Source organism: Corylus avellana, chromosome ca1 (assembly GCF_901000735.1).
Source record: "Corylus avellana chromosome ca1, CavTom2PMs-1.0".
Classification (NCBI taxonomy): domain Eukaryota; kingdom Viridiplantae; phylum Streptophyta; class Magnoliopsida; order Fagales; family Betulaceae; genus Corylus; species Corylus avellana.
In genome coordinates, this window is record NC_081541.1 from 12,203,385 (window position 1) to 12,216,473 (window position 13,089).

The window sequence follows — 13,089 nt, forward strand, 5'->3', positions numbered from 1 at the left end:
ATATGTTCACACAAGAGGGAGGGGAGAAATTTGAACAAGTAACTCCCGCTTCATAAAGCATAGTCTCCAACCAATTAAGCTACCAATTGGGGACGAAGCAATAGAGTTCCATTTTCTTAGATAAAATGAAGTCATTTTGAGATTAAATCTTGAATCAAAGTTATTTTACAAGACAACTATTTTTTTTTTACCTAAATCATGTGAAATTCTATTTTTAATACTCTTTCTTGAGAAGACACAAATGAAAAACAAGAGTCAAATCGTAAATTTTATTAATTTCTTTAATTTTTAAACTCAAATATAATACCTCCAAACATTTATATTTTTCTTCCATTTCTTCTCAATTTCATTCTTTGTTTCATATTCTCTCAAGTACAAGTAAAGCTACAAGTAAGACTTTTGTCTTTATTTTATCCCCAAATGTGATATAAATTTTGAAATTATTATTTAATCAAAATTTAATATTAATTCATCTTAAATCCAAATTTAATGATAATTTTAAAAAGTATATAACTTTTTAGGATAAAAATAATTAATAAACTTGAAATAACAAAATCTTCAACTCTATTTTAACATTTACGTCATAGATTCTCCAATCAAAAACTAAAAACCCCCTAAAAGTTAATAAACAGATTTTTTTTTTTTTTTTTGGTTTGGAACCCCAATGGGTTTCAAGAATACAGAGAATTTGTACAAATAATAATAATAATAATAATAATACCAAAAAAAGTATAAAACCAGGAAAATAGCTAATTATTGGGAAAAACGAATTTAACCCAAAATGCGGTACCCCAGTTGACCTACCAAAACGGAGCAGAGGGTCTAACATCTCTGCCCCAAAATGGGAATTTAACTGCTCCACCAAATCACCCTTTGCCTCCATGGCGCCCCTGTGCTTTCATTTCAGCAACCCTCTCGTTTTTTCAGTATTTGGCGGGGTTGCTCTTTTGGATCAAAAAGTTTTGGGCATGGGCAATCTGGTCATTTTCAGATGCACCCTGGGGGGCTAGGGTTTCGCGTCCCATTTATATAAGGTGGTCTTTTTAGATCTGCTGCGGCTGGTGCGTGTGTCGGTTCGCTCACTCTCTCTCTCTCTCTTTCTCTCTCTCTCTCTGTGCGCGCACACAGTGCTTCCTTCACTCCCTCACTGCATGTCGGTTTCTCTTTAGATTCCCATACTTTCCGTTTCAGCAACCGTAGATTCTCTCATTTAGAATAAGCAATAAAAGCTTCATTGTCTATTGTGCTCTCTGGCTTTGATTCTCTCTAGTGGTCTCTCTGATCTCTCTGTTTTGATCCCCATTAGTTCTGCGCTCCTCATAGGGGTTGTAGCGTTGAAGGACTCGCCCACTTTCTGTTCAGTGCTAGAGCAAAACAAGCGATACCCAGCTCAGGTGCCGGGTTTCTCTTATCTGGGTCTGGTTCAGATCTTCATGATAGATTGCAAAAAGATGGTGGATCTGAGCGATAAAGTGAGTGATCATGACCTTCTTTTCACTGTTTGATATGTGATCTTGATCCAACAAGTTGCTGATCGGGTTGATTTCGTGTTCTGGTGCAGGGATCGGAGTCTGAGGACGTGAATACCAAAAACCCAAATGGGGTTTCATCCGAAGAAAGCCACAAGAAGACCTGCGCCGATTGCGGTACCTCTAAGACCCCTCTCTGGCGAGGAGGCCCAGCTGGTCCAAAGGTACATAGCTATTAATATTATCTACCAAAAAGCCCGATTCGTAGCACTAATTAATCAAAAAAAAAAAAAATTATATTGGGTTTGAATCAGATTTTGATTTTGATTTTGATCTTGATTTTGATTTTGCAGTCGCTGTGTAATGCGTGCGGGATCAGAAGCAGGAAGAAGAGAAGAGCTACTCTGGGTTTGAACAAAGAGGACAAAAAGGCCAAGAAAACAAGTATTGGCGGCGGCAATAACAGTAATCATAAGCTAGGTTATAATTTGAAGCAGAGGCTGTTGGCTTTGGGTAGAGAGGTGTTGATGCAGAGATCGTCTGTGGAGAGGCAGAGGAAGAAGTTGGGGGAGGAGGAACAAGCGGCTGTGCTGCTTATGGCTCTCTCTTATGGCTCTGTTTATGCTTAGGCCTTCAAAAATACAAGGCGTTAGAAATTTTAGGAGTTGGATTGTGGTTCCTAACCTTTCAAGTGTATCTTCTATTAGTTTTTTTTTTTTTTTTTTTAATTTAATTTTAGGGGAATTTGTTCTTTAATTTTCTATAGCTGTTCTTAGTATTTAACTAACTGTTTCCGGGACTCTTGAAGTGTATCTCAAGAAGTGTAAGAAGTGGAAATCGATCGATCCTAATTTTGTTTATTACATTTTGCGGCTCTCTCTAGCCTTTTATTAATTCTTCTTCTGTGTTTCATGTTCAAAACTTGCCCTTTAGTCAAATGTTGCACAGAAAGTGAAAAATTAAAAAATTAAAACAATTAACAGATGGTACTTGATGATGTGAGAGTGGGCTCTTTTTGTACTCTCCTAGCACATTTTCCCTTAGGTCTTTCTTTTATTTATTTATTTATTAATTAATATTTTGCATTTCAATCATAGAAGTATTTTGTTTTGTTGGGGGGTTTTTCTAGTTCTCAGAAATTGGGATGGAAGAAGAGAGGGAATGTGAAATTTGTATTTCCCGCTGTTTTGCTTTTGGGAGTGATGAGAAAGCCAAACAATTAAAAACATTTTGCTTGTACGGAACGAAGTTGGTAGGATTCATATTTTTACACCCATTTGGTTTTTGGTGCGGAGGGAAAAGGAAAAAGATAAGCACTCAAACAAAGTATTGGTCCAATTGAGGGACAAAACCTAGTAGGGCGACATAAGTTCAACTTCTTGGTTTAAGGTACAATTAAAGAGCTGTCAATATTGTATGGCACATGCAAATTCGACACAAATTTAATTCAAAATAAGTGAGTTATATAGCCAAGGAGTTTGACTCGTTTAATAAATGGATAGGGTTATGGTACAATTAAAGAGCTGTCAATATTGTATGGCACATGCAAATTCGACACAAATTTAATTCAAAATAAGTGAGTTATATAGTTAAGGAGTTTGACACGTTTAATAAATGGATAGGGTTATGGTTGACTTAATACTCATGCATCAACATGACTTGAATTCCATATGCGATATAAAAACTGTAGAAAGAGAAATGCTAAGGGTACCAAATCTTTTACCAAGAGAGTCTTATCAAACAGATGTGTAAGTCATTCATTGGTATCCGTTATATTTCTATTAATTGATTGTTTTGTTCATTTCCAATAAATGAGTTATACATCAGTTTGGTAAGGTTCTTTTAGTAAAAGATTTGATATTCTTAGCATTTCTCTACTTGAAAAATTCAATATGAACCAAACACGAAATTAACAATTTTTTTTTTTTAGAAAAAGAAAAAAATCCATGTTTAGGGTTAAGAGGTATGCTCGTTTAACTAAATAGGTCGAGTTGTGTTTTTTTTTTTTGTGGGAAGCAATTACAAAGGGATGAAGGGAAAGGAGAGAAAGACATCCACCACAACACAAAATAAGGGCAAGGCAACCCAACAAACACCCGAAAACAACGAGTATAGTGCAACTTAAGCCAAAAGACTATTGGGAATGGGCTAAAAAGTTGGCACTGCCCATTTGATACTTGGCTCCTCAGCCAAGAACAATGGTGCCACGAAAGACAATTTGAATTAGCAGACCAAAGACAGATATGCCTGTCAAAACACCAATTGCAACAACGAGCTTGGAGACTAAAATAGGGGAAAGAGCACTGGAATTGGTTGGATCGAAGCTGCTTGAGCGAAATGAAGAGCAAGCCGTTGATTTAACACGAGGCTAAAAATGGTGCAGCTTAGGTGGCGGCGCGTGCAAGACATGCTCGCTTGGGCGACATGTGGCATGAACGTGTGGGTGTGGAGATGGTTATTGAAAGCAGATGAGGTTAGAAAAGGAAAAGAAACAAGATGGGGGAGGAAGAGGGAGGAGTCGAGGAGACCAAAAGTAAAATCTTAAAGAGGGAAAGCATAGGAATAAGAGAGATAAGATACTCTCCGGAAAACTCTATAAAGAAGTTTGAGGTTCTTTTTTTCCTAGAAAGAGTTGTATAATTATTGAATTAGAATTGACTTATATAATGTTATATTCATGTATCGACACAACTCAAAATGAATATATAAATACGTATTGTCACCCTAAATAAAAATATATCACGAAGCTGATGACTTTTGGACCTACCATCCTTATGGAGAATGGAAGAGGAAAATGTTATCATTAGACATGACAAAACTTTGGCAATCTAAAGCCCTAGAGTTAAAATAATGATAATATTTTAACCTTTGTAAAGTAAAGACAATGGAAAGCTCTAATATAGGCTTTTTCCCAAAAGGCAACCCCTCAGTAAATCCGTGTTTCCATCAAAGCATCATCATCCCCCCATCCTCTTTTGTTAAACTTTGACCACATTATACATTATGAGCCAGCCGCCTTTATTTCCATTATTGCAAATCTTGCTCCCTACTTCTATTACATCAAATTAAAGCCTAAAACCATTATGCTCCCTACGGCTACACTATTTGCGCTTTAAACCCACCTTATTTAACACTTTTTTCGGGATTTTACGTTAGACCATTCTAAACTCAGAGTACAATAATTTCATCATTTATTAAATTTAAATTATTATAAAGTATTTTCATTACAAACTTCTACTCTTTTTTTAGACGGAATATAGAGTTTTACTCTAATTAGAGTTATTGGATTACATACATAATATATCGCATCTAATATGAATTCTATTCCCGTGTAACTAGGAAGTACAAATCCTAGTAAACTTTATGATCACTACGTCTTATGAAGTGAAAGTCACTAGTTCGAATATCACATCCCCGTTAGTTTTTCTTGTGTGAACATATAATAATAATAATAATAATAATAATATTGATCTACCTATATATCAATATAGATTATATTTTCAACTGATTTTAGCAAACCAAAATTCATAATCAATAAAAGCTCAAATACCCAAAACAAAACAAAACAAAACAAAACCAAAAAAAAACTAACATTTTTCCACTTGAAATACATTAATGGCCTTTTTAAAAAAAAAAAAAAAAAAAAAAAATTAAATATGTTATTTTGAACATGACTCTCGACTTAAACTACTTAAGTGCTCCTATTTAAATACAACCTAAATGATAGTTTGATAATTCTTGCATATAAAGGTACCTCTGAAGAGCCAATTTGCAATTTCGGTAAATGATACACTCACCTTCAATCGTAGTGAGTTTAAAACTTTCGATCTTCTTCTATATGGATCATCTTCATGAATGAACATGTTTCACTTCAAATCAAAACTCGGATGGCTGAAAGTTTTTCTATGGTTTGAATGAAGAGAATTATCAATGAGAGAATACAAAATTAATTAGGCTCAAAAACTCTAAAAAAATTCTACAAAACAACTAAGAAACCACCTCTCTTCAAGTCTATAAGTCATGGGCTATGAGACTTTATATAGACCGGGAGAAAACTGAGGTTTTTAGACTAAGTTGGCTAGGTTAAAACTGCTTTCTAGTTTGCGATGCTCCAACCAAATCATTTTGTCCAAATCTCATCATTTGGACACCTTGCAACTGAGCCATTATGAGTAATTAAATTTACATCTTCCTATCAGCTTAAACTTTTGGGATAACTAGTAATTTAACATGGTATCAGAGCCAAAGGTCATGGGATCAAACCTTGACTCCGTCAAATCACCCTCCATTTAAATTAAATATTTCACGTGAAGCCCATCAAATTGGTCGAACCTTGACTCCATCAAATCACCCCTAGTCATGCTTCTAAGGGACGGAAAGTGAGTGGGCAAATAGTAAATCAAAGTGTATCGGGAATGGTGGCAGCTGTTTTACAACCCCACCGACTGCAATAAAGATTTTGAGCTGGAACTGCCGAGAGCTTGGAAACCCTCGGACAGTTCGAGGGCTTCATCGGTTGGTGAAGCAAAAGAAACCCTTCTTGGTCTTTCTCATGGAGACCAAGTTACGTAGAGATCGTATGGAGCCCATTAGACGAAAGTTGGAGTTCTCTAATATGCTCACAGTGGATAGTGTGGGAAAGAGTGGAGGCTTGGCATTACTATGGGGGGATGAGACTTCGGTGGCAATACAAAACTATAGCCAATAGCACATAAATGGTTTGATTAGGTGTTTGGAGAGAGAAGAGTCGTGGAAATTTACCAGTTTCTATGGTCAACTGGATGCCTCTAAACGACACAAAGCCTGGGCCCTATTAAAGCACCTAGCAAGCCTTGCTCCTTATCCTTGGGTATGTATTGGAGACTTCAACGAAATAATGTTACAATCGAAAAAGTAGGGTGGTAGGGGACGCCCGAACAGCCAAATGCTAGCCTTTTAACAAACCTTGGAATTTTGTGAGTTGTCGGACTTGGGTTTTATTGGTTCAAAATTTACTTTGACTAATTGCTGAGAAGATACCGATTTCACAAAGGTTCGCCTGGACAGGGGAGTCGCTAATGCGGCTTGGCGGGGATATATCCATTAGCCGAAGTAGTAGTGAAGGTGGTGCCATGTTCGGACCATACGCCATTATTATTGAACCTGACGGAAGAACATTGGGGCAGGCAGGGTGGTGCACGGTTTAGATATGAGGAAAGGTGGAAATTAGATGAAGGCTTCTATGAGGTGTTGCAGGAACAATGGGTGCTACCTTTTGGTGAGACGAGTAAGAGCCTGTTTGAGATTGCGTTTGAGAAATAGAGCTTTTAAGTCATAAAGAGCTTTTTGGTAAAAACTTTATTTTTAAGCTTTTGCTAAAAGTGCATTTTAGCAATTTTTAGGCTTTTTTAACTCTTAAAAGCTCTTTTAATTTTTTTACCAAATGAGTATTTTTTTTTTAAACGGACTTTTTGAGTGTTAAAAACACTTCTAGACTTCTCAAACGCAATCTCAAATAGACCCTAAGTGGGAAATGATTAATGCCAAACTTAGCTGTTGTCATAAAGGACTTGTGAGGTGGCAGAAAGTTACAGGTGAGCCCATGCAAAAGTCCATCACCGAGTTAGAAAGGAGACTTAAAGATCTCCAGAATAGTGGAGGAGACGAGAATGGGGTGGAGATGCGATCTGTCCGGAAGGATTTATCGAATTTGCTTGACAAAGAGGACCTCCGATGGCGACAAAGAGCGAAATCAGACTGGCTTAGGGGGGGGGGAGATCGCAACATGCGGTTTTTCCATGCATGTGCTACTGCCCGTAGAAAATCAAACCGCATTTTCAATATTACAGATGCAGAGGGGGTCCAATATACATCGATGGAGGAGGTACAAATGGCGTTTATTAATTATTTTTCAGATTTGTTTACTTCTGATGCTGCAGGAGATATGGAGCCATATTTACAAAATTTGGAAATTCGGGTGTCCAACGAGATGAATTGTGAATTATTGAAACCTTTCATGGTGGACGAGATTCAGATGGCTTTATCTCAAATGGCTCCTCTAAAAGCATTAGGACCTGATGGTTTTCCTGTGGGGTTTTATCAATCCAATTGGAGTACGGTGGGGGACGGCATTTGTCAAGCAATTCTAGATACACTCAATTCGGGTATTTTGCCTTCCTTTTTGAATTCGAAAAATATTGCTCTTATTCCGAAAGTGAAGAATCCTACTTGTGTTACGGAATTTCGACCGAGAAGTTTATGTAACGTGACGTATAAGTTGATTTCCAAAGTTCTTGCGAATAGACTTAAAAAAATATTGCCTAACATTATTTCTCCAGTTCCGAGTGCTTTCATTTCAAGGAGATTAATCACAGATAATGTTTTGGTAGCCTAGGAGACTCTCCATACAATGCACACGAGGCTAAAAGAGTAGAAGAGTTATATGGCGGTAAAGTCGGACATGAGCAAAGCCCACAACTCATTATAATGTGTGTTACAACGGTCGAATATGTGGTGATGGTGAATGGGAAGCCAAGTGGGAAAATTATTCCGGAGAGGGTTATACGACAAGGAGATCCCATTTCCTCATATCTGTTCCTTTTATGTGCAGAATCTTTGAGTTCAATGATAAATAATACTAATGGGGTGGGGGCTTTGACAGGGTATCTACTTCTATGAGGGGCCCCCCAAATAAGCCACATGTTCTTTGCGGATGACAATATGTTATTTTGCAAGGCTAGCGTCACACAATGGGAAAGGTTGCATAATATTTTGCAACTTTATGAAAAAGCATAGGGCCAGTGACTCTACAATAATAAGATCTCCTCGTGTTTTTTTAGCAAAAATATGATAGTGGTGGATAAGGAAGCAATTTTGGCAATTGTAGGAGTACCAGCTAACCAACGTTATGACACTTATTTGGGCCGTCCAGCTTTGGTGGGAAAATCACTCACAACAGCTTTCTAGGGCATTTTAGACCAGGTGTGGAAAAGACTGCAAGATTGGAAGCTGAAATTTTTATCCCAAGCTCGTAAGGAAATTCTACTAAAGGCGGTAATTCAAGCAATTTCGTCTTACTGTATGGGTATTTTTCTATTGCCAAAAGGCCTTTGTTCGGATATCAATTCTAAAATGCAAAAATTTTGGTGGGGTCACCAAGAAAATGAGACCCGAATTAATTGGATGAGTTGGGGGAAGATGAGTATGGCCAAAGCTTGGGTGGAATGGGCTTTCGGTATCTCAATCTTTTTAATAGGGCCCTATTATCAAAACAAAGCTGGAGACTATGGAAGGAACCAGAGAGCTTAGTTGCGAAGGTCAAGAAAGCGAAGTATTATCTGGATGGGTCTATTCTAGATGCTAAGGTGGGTGCAAGGCCGTCCTTTGCATGGAGGAGTATACATAGCTCTTGTGATGTGTTAAATGAGGGTCTATTTTGGCGTATTGGGAATGGAGCTACCGTTCGAATATGGAAGGATAGGTGGATTTCTAACCCATCAACGTTCCGAATAATCTCTCCAATGAATGCCCTCAGTTCATATGCCACTATGAAGGAATTAATTGATGCATATTGGAAGGTGTGGAATGTCCCATTATTGGAGCGAATATTTTCCAAGGAGGAGGTCCAGTTGATCCAATCCATTCATATTAGCCGAACAAACCAGCCTGACACCTTGATTTGGACAGGTATTGCAAACAGAATTTTTTTCGTCACAAGTGCTTACCATATGCAATAGGAAAATGATGTAACGGGTTCAGCTGCGAGCTCCTCTAGTAGAGGGGCCAATGAAGTTTGGAAAAAGCTGTGGGGCTTGGCGTGTCCGAACGTCGAAATTTTTTTTTCTATGGTGAGCTTGTCATGACATCCTCCCTTCCAGGGAAAATCTCCTCAAACGGAAGGTAATTCAGGATCCCGAGTGCCCAATCTGTGGCTTCATGGTGGAAACGAGTTTTCACATTTTATAGCAATGTCCGGCAGGTTCGGATGTTTGGGGTATGGACCCTGTAAAATTCCAGAAGAGTTGTTTTGTTAATCCCAGTTTTCTAGAGGTCGTTGAATGGATATTTCAAAAGTGTACCCAAGATGAGATGAGCTAATTTACAGGGCTAGCCAGAAGGATCTGGCTGAGACGTAATGATATATTACATGGTGGACTGTTCTCTCATCCGACCACCATTTTTAACCAAGCAAAATGGGCTTTGGAAGATTTCAAGGCTGCTTAGGATGAGAGGCCCACGAATATGCACAACAACGTCGTTGAGGGTCCAAACAAATGGGAAGCTCCAAGTCCGGGATGGGTTAAAGCTAACTGGGATGCTGCTTTGAACTGTAAAAAGGGGCGAATGGGAGGTGGGGTGGTGATACGGGACTGCTGTGGACAAGTGGTAGTGGCGAGATGTTTCTCTTGTGGGGGGAACCCCTCACCGATAGCAGCTAAATCAATGGCGGCATTGGTGGCTATAGACTTATGCCGGGACATGGGGATCACTCATGTGCATCTGGAAGGGGATGCTAAAAATCTTGTAGATGCTGTTAATTGCGAAGAGGCTAATTGGAGTCGACTGGGTCATGTTGTGGAAAATATCAAGATTGAACTCCAGATGTTCACCACTGGAAAATGAGCTTTGTCAAGAGAGGAGGGAACCGGGCTACACACTCTCTTTCTAAATTTGTTGCCAAAAATGGAGTGGATATTGTATGGAGTGAATCTCCAAATTGTATTTCCAAGACTATTTTGTTAGAGCAATTTGCTCTAGCACAGTGACTCTAATAAGATTTCAAATTTTTCCTAAGAAAAGAAAAAAAAAAAGTCACAACATTTTTAAAAATGACATTTACTCACACATGTCCCTTATTTTTTGGTTAATTATCTTTTTAGTACCTAAGTTTGCACATTTTTATTTTTTTTTCCACTTGGGGTTTAAATCTTGTCACAAATGGCACCTGACTTACGGGAAAAGACCAACTTAATACCTTCGTTAGGTTCTGCTAGCACAAACTAAGGAAATGCCACGTGTCCTAAAAAAATTAAAATAATAATAATCAATAATAAAAACACCCTTCAGAAAAAAAAAAAATTATGGGGTAAATTTTCATTTTTTAAGAGTTTAGTTTTCTAATTATTTTTATTTTGATTTTTTACGACACGTGGCATTTTTATGTGATGACATGTGTGAGGGAGTGTAATGGAACCTAACTTTTTCTTTTTTCTTTTTTTTTTTGACATGTCCACATAGAGGGAGGAGGGGAAGAGGATCATCTCCAGTCCATTTTGGACGGGAGAATATCCAGTTAATGGTCAGGATCTCTTTAAATAGATCCTGAGGCCATAAATAAGACATCTGTCTAATTAATAAAAATAATAATAAAATATTATATATTTTTTTAAAAAATAATTATAAAACAAAATTATAAAAATTAAAGGGATGCTAGCCACCCATTGAGGGTGTGAGACCTGAGTTAGCAGAGTGGGGTAGCTTAGATCACCCTATATATTCCACTTAGAGGGGTGGCGGATACCTCAAAGGCAGAGATCAAAAAAAAAAAAAAAAAAATTTCGCCCATTACACTAAAGGGCCACAGGGTGGCTTAGGTCCTCCAGTGGTAGGCACAGGGTGGCCCGGCTCCACCAGGACCACCCAAGGAACGATCTTACAAAAAAAAATAATAAAAAAAATTGTTGTATAGAGCTGGCGGGACCACCCAAGAGCCAAAGCGATATACCTACTAGTTTGGGTTTTAGGGGGTGGCGGACCACCCAAATGCCAATAAATTGTCCGGCCACCCCTTAGTAGATAGGTAACCCGACTTCTCATTTTATTATTATTTTTTTAATTTGAAATTATATATATATATATATATATATTTTTTGTAGTGGACAAGTGTCCTATTTGTGGCTGTAGGATTTCTAAGAAGAAATTTCAGCCATGAACTGGATATTCTCTAGTCCATTATGGACTGGAGAAGATCCTATTCCGAGGGGGAGGAGGGGGATTCGAACTAGTAAACTCTAGCTTCATTAGGCGTGGTCCCAGCGGATTAAGCTACCTCTTAGGGACGTAATGGAACCTAACTAAGGTATTAAGTTGGTCTTATTCCATAAGTCATGTACCATTTATGATAGGATTTGAACCCTAAGTGAAAAAAAAAAAAAAAAAAAAAAAATGTGCAAATTTAAGTACTAAAAAGGTAATTAACCATTTTTTTTAGTTGAACTATCCAAAAGACCCCCTTGTTTTAAAAAAATAAATAAATAAATAAATAAGGCCCCGGCCCCTTAGCCTTCAAATAATTTGTTAGACAATCATAAAATTACAACTAGAACACAATAATGTAATAATTTGTAGAACTTAAAATACCTACGGAAGTAAACCCTATAATATAATTAATATGTATATATTATTATGTGTTGCAAACAACACTTGATAGTAGCTGGATTTTACTCCTCTTTCTCATCTCTTTAGGTGGCTAACTGGCTATCATTTTCTTTTTCCTTTTTCTTTTTTTTTCTTTTTTTTTTTTTTTTCGTTGTTTCCTGCAAATAAACGTTCTTTGAAAATTATTGGGAAGGTGGAGCAAATCTCAGTAGGAGGGTATAAAAGAAATGAAAAAAAAAAAAAAAAAAAATGAAGACAAACAAATAAAGCACTTTTTTTTAGGGGTCCATGGCCTTTGCCTTTTTTATTTTCTGTTTTAGCCTTGGCACATTACGTTCTTTTTTTTTGGGTCGAGGCTTTTCGTTTTGTTGGGCTGGAGCCGGAGGTTATATAGAGTTCCAATACACACCTATCATAGACCTTATTATTATTCATGGTAATGAGGCCCATCAACCAACCCAAATGTAGTTGGAGTTTTTTTTTTAATTTTTTTATTTATTTTTATTTTTTTATTCATCTCATAAATACAGAGCATGTTGCTCTAGCCAAATAATATTATAGATACAATTCTGAATTTCTTTTATTCGAATTTGATTTATGATTTGTTTAACTGCCGCTTTAACTAATTATGCCCTTAAGATAAAATACATTGCAAATTCGAGGGGCTTAAAAGTGTATTTGAAGGAAAAAAATATCCGTTTGGTAAATGAGATTGAAAGCACTTTTAAGGGTTCAAAAAGCCCAAAAATGACAAAAACTCATTTTTGGCAGAAACTTAAAAATGAAGCTTTTGCCAAAAAACTTTTTTTGACTTAAAAGCTCTATTTTTTAAACGCAATTCCAAACAGACTCTTTCTTCAAGTGGGTTGTGGACCTGTGGTGAACAGGAGGGTGGATCAAACCAAACCTTTAAATTTGGATCAACCCTTAAAAAAATGAAGAGGGTTTATAGGAGAAGTAGAGAAAATTGGGCCCCAAATGGAGGCCCGACTCAAACATGAATCTCCTCAAATATTATTGAAAATATATGGTAGATGTATTATTATATTAATATTGTCAAGCAAACGTGCTACCGTTACTTGTTGATAATATCCTTTCAAAAAAAAAAAAAAACAATGGTTGATAATATGCCTTGAGACAATGTGGTCCAAGAATGTCCCACGTTAGCAAGGGACCTGACCCATAATTGCCAACTGGCCCATCACACGCACCTTTTTTTGTTTTGTTTTGTTTCAGGTATCACACTCAAACCCTTTTGCCTTTT

At 37.2% G+C, this 13,089-nt stretch overlaps 2 protein-coding genes across 2 annotated transcripts in view; both read left to right on the forward strand.

The window, feature by feature from the left end:
* The first annotated feature begins 867 nt into the window (after positions 1-867).
* On the forward strand, positions 868-2,359 carry LOC132190023 (GATA transcription factor 16). The gene is made up of 3 exons (XM_059604904.1): positions 868-1,472; positions 1,562-1,693; positions 1,823-2,359. The coding sequence occupies exons 1-3, from the start codon at positions 1,434-1,436 to the stop codon at positions 2,096-2,098; spliced, it is 447 nt and encodes a 148-aa protein (XP_059460887.1). The 5' UTR covers positions 868-1,433; the 3' UTR covers positions 2,099-2,359.
* A 7,330-nt stretch (positions 2,360-9,689) lies between these two features.
* LOC132182587 (scarecrow-like protein 34) overlaps positions 9,690-13,089 on the forward strand; it is a 5,390-nt gene continuing 1,990 nt past the window's right edge. Inside the window, exon 1 of the mRNA XM_059595915.1 lies at positions 9,690-10,051. Coding sequence (XP_059451898.1) covers positions 9,690-10,051 — 362 coding nt within the window. The remainder of the gene's footprint in view (positions 10,052-13,089) is intronic.

Excerpts from the sequence above, each read along its gene's own strand:
- LOC132190023 (XM_059604904.1), top strand. The coding sequence starts at position 1,434 with ATGATAGATTGCAAAAAGATGGTGGATCTGAGCGATAAA. Across the intron at positions 1,473-1,561 it reads TGGTGGATCTGAGCGATAAA|GGATCGGAGTCTGAGGACGT; the intron begins GTGAGTGATCAT and ends GTTCTGGTGCAG. Across the intron at positions 1,694-1,822 it reads GAGGCCCAGCTGGTCCAAAG|TCGCTGTGTAATGCGTGCGG; the intron begins GTACATAGCTAT and ends TTGATTTTGCAG.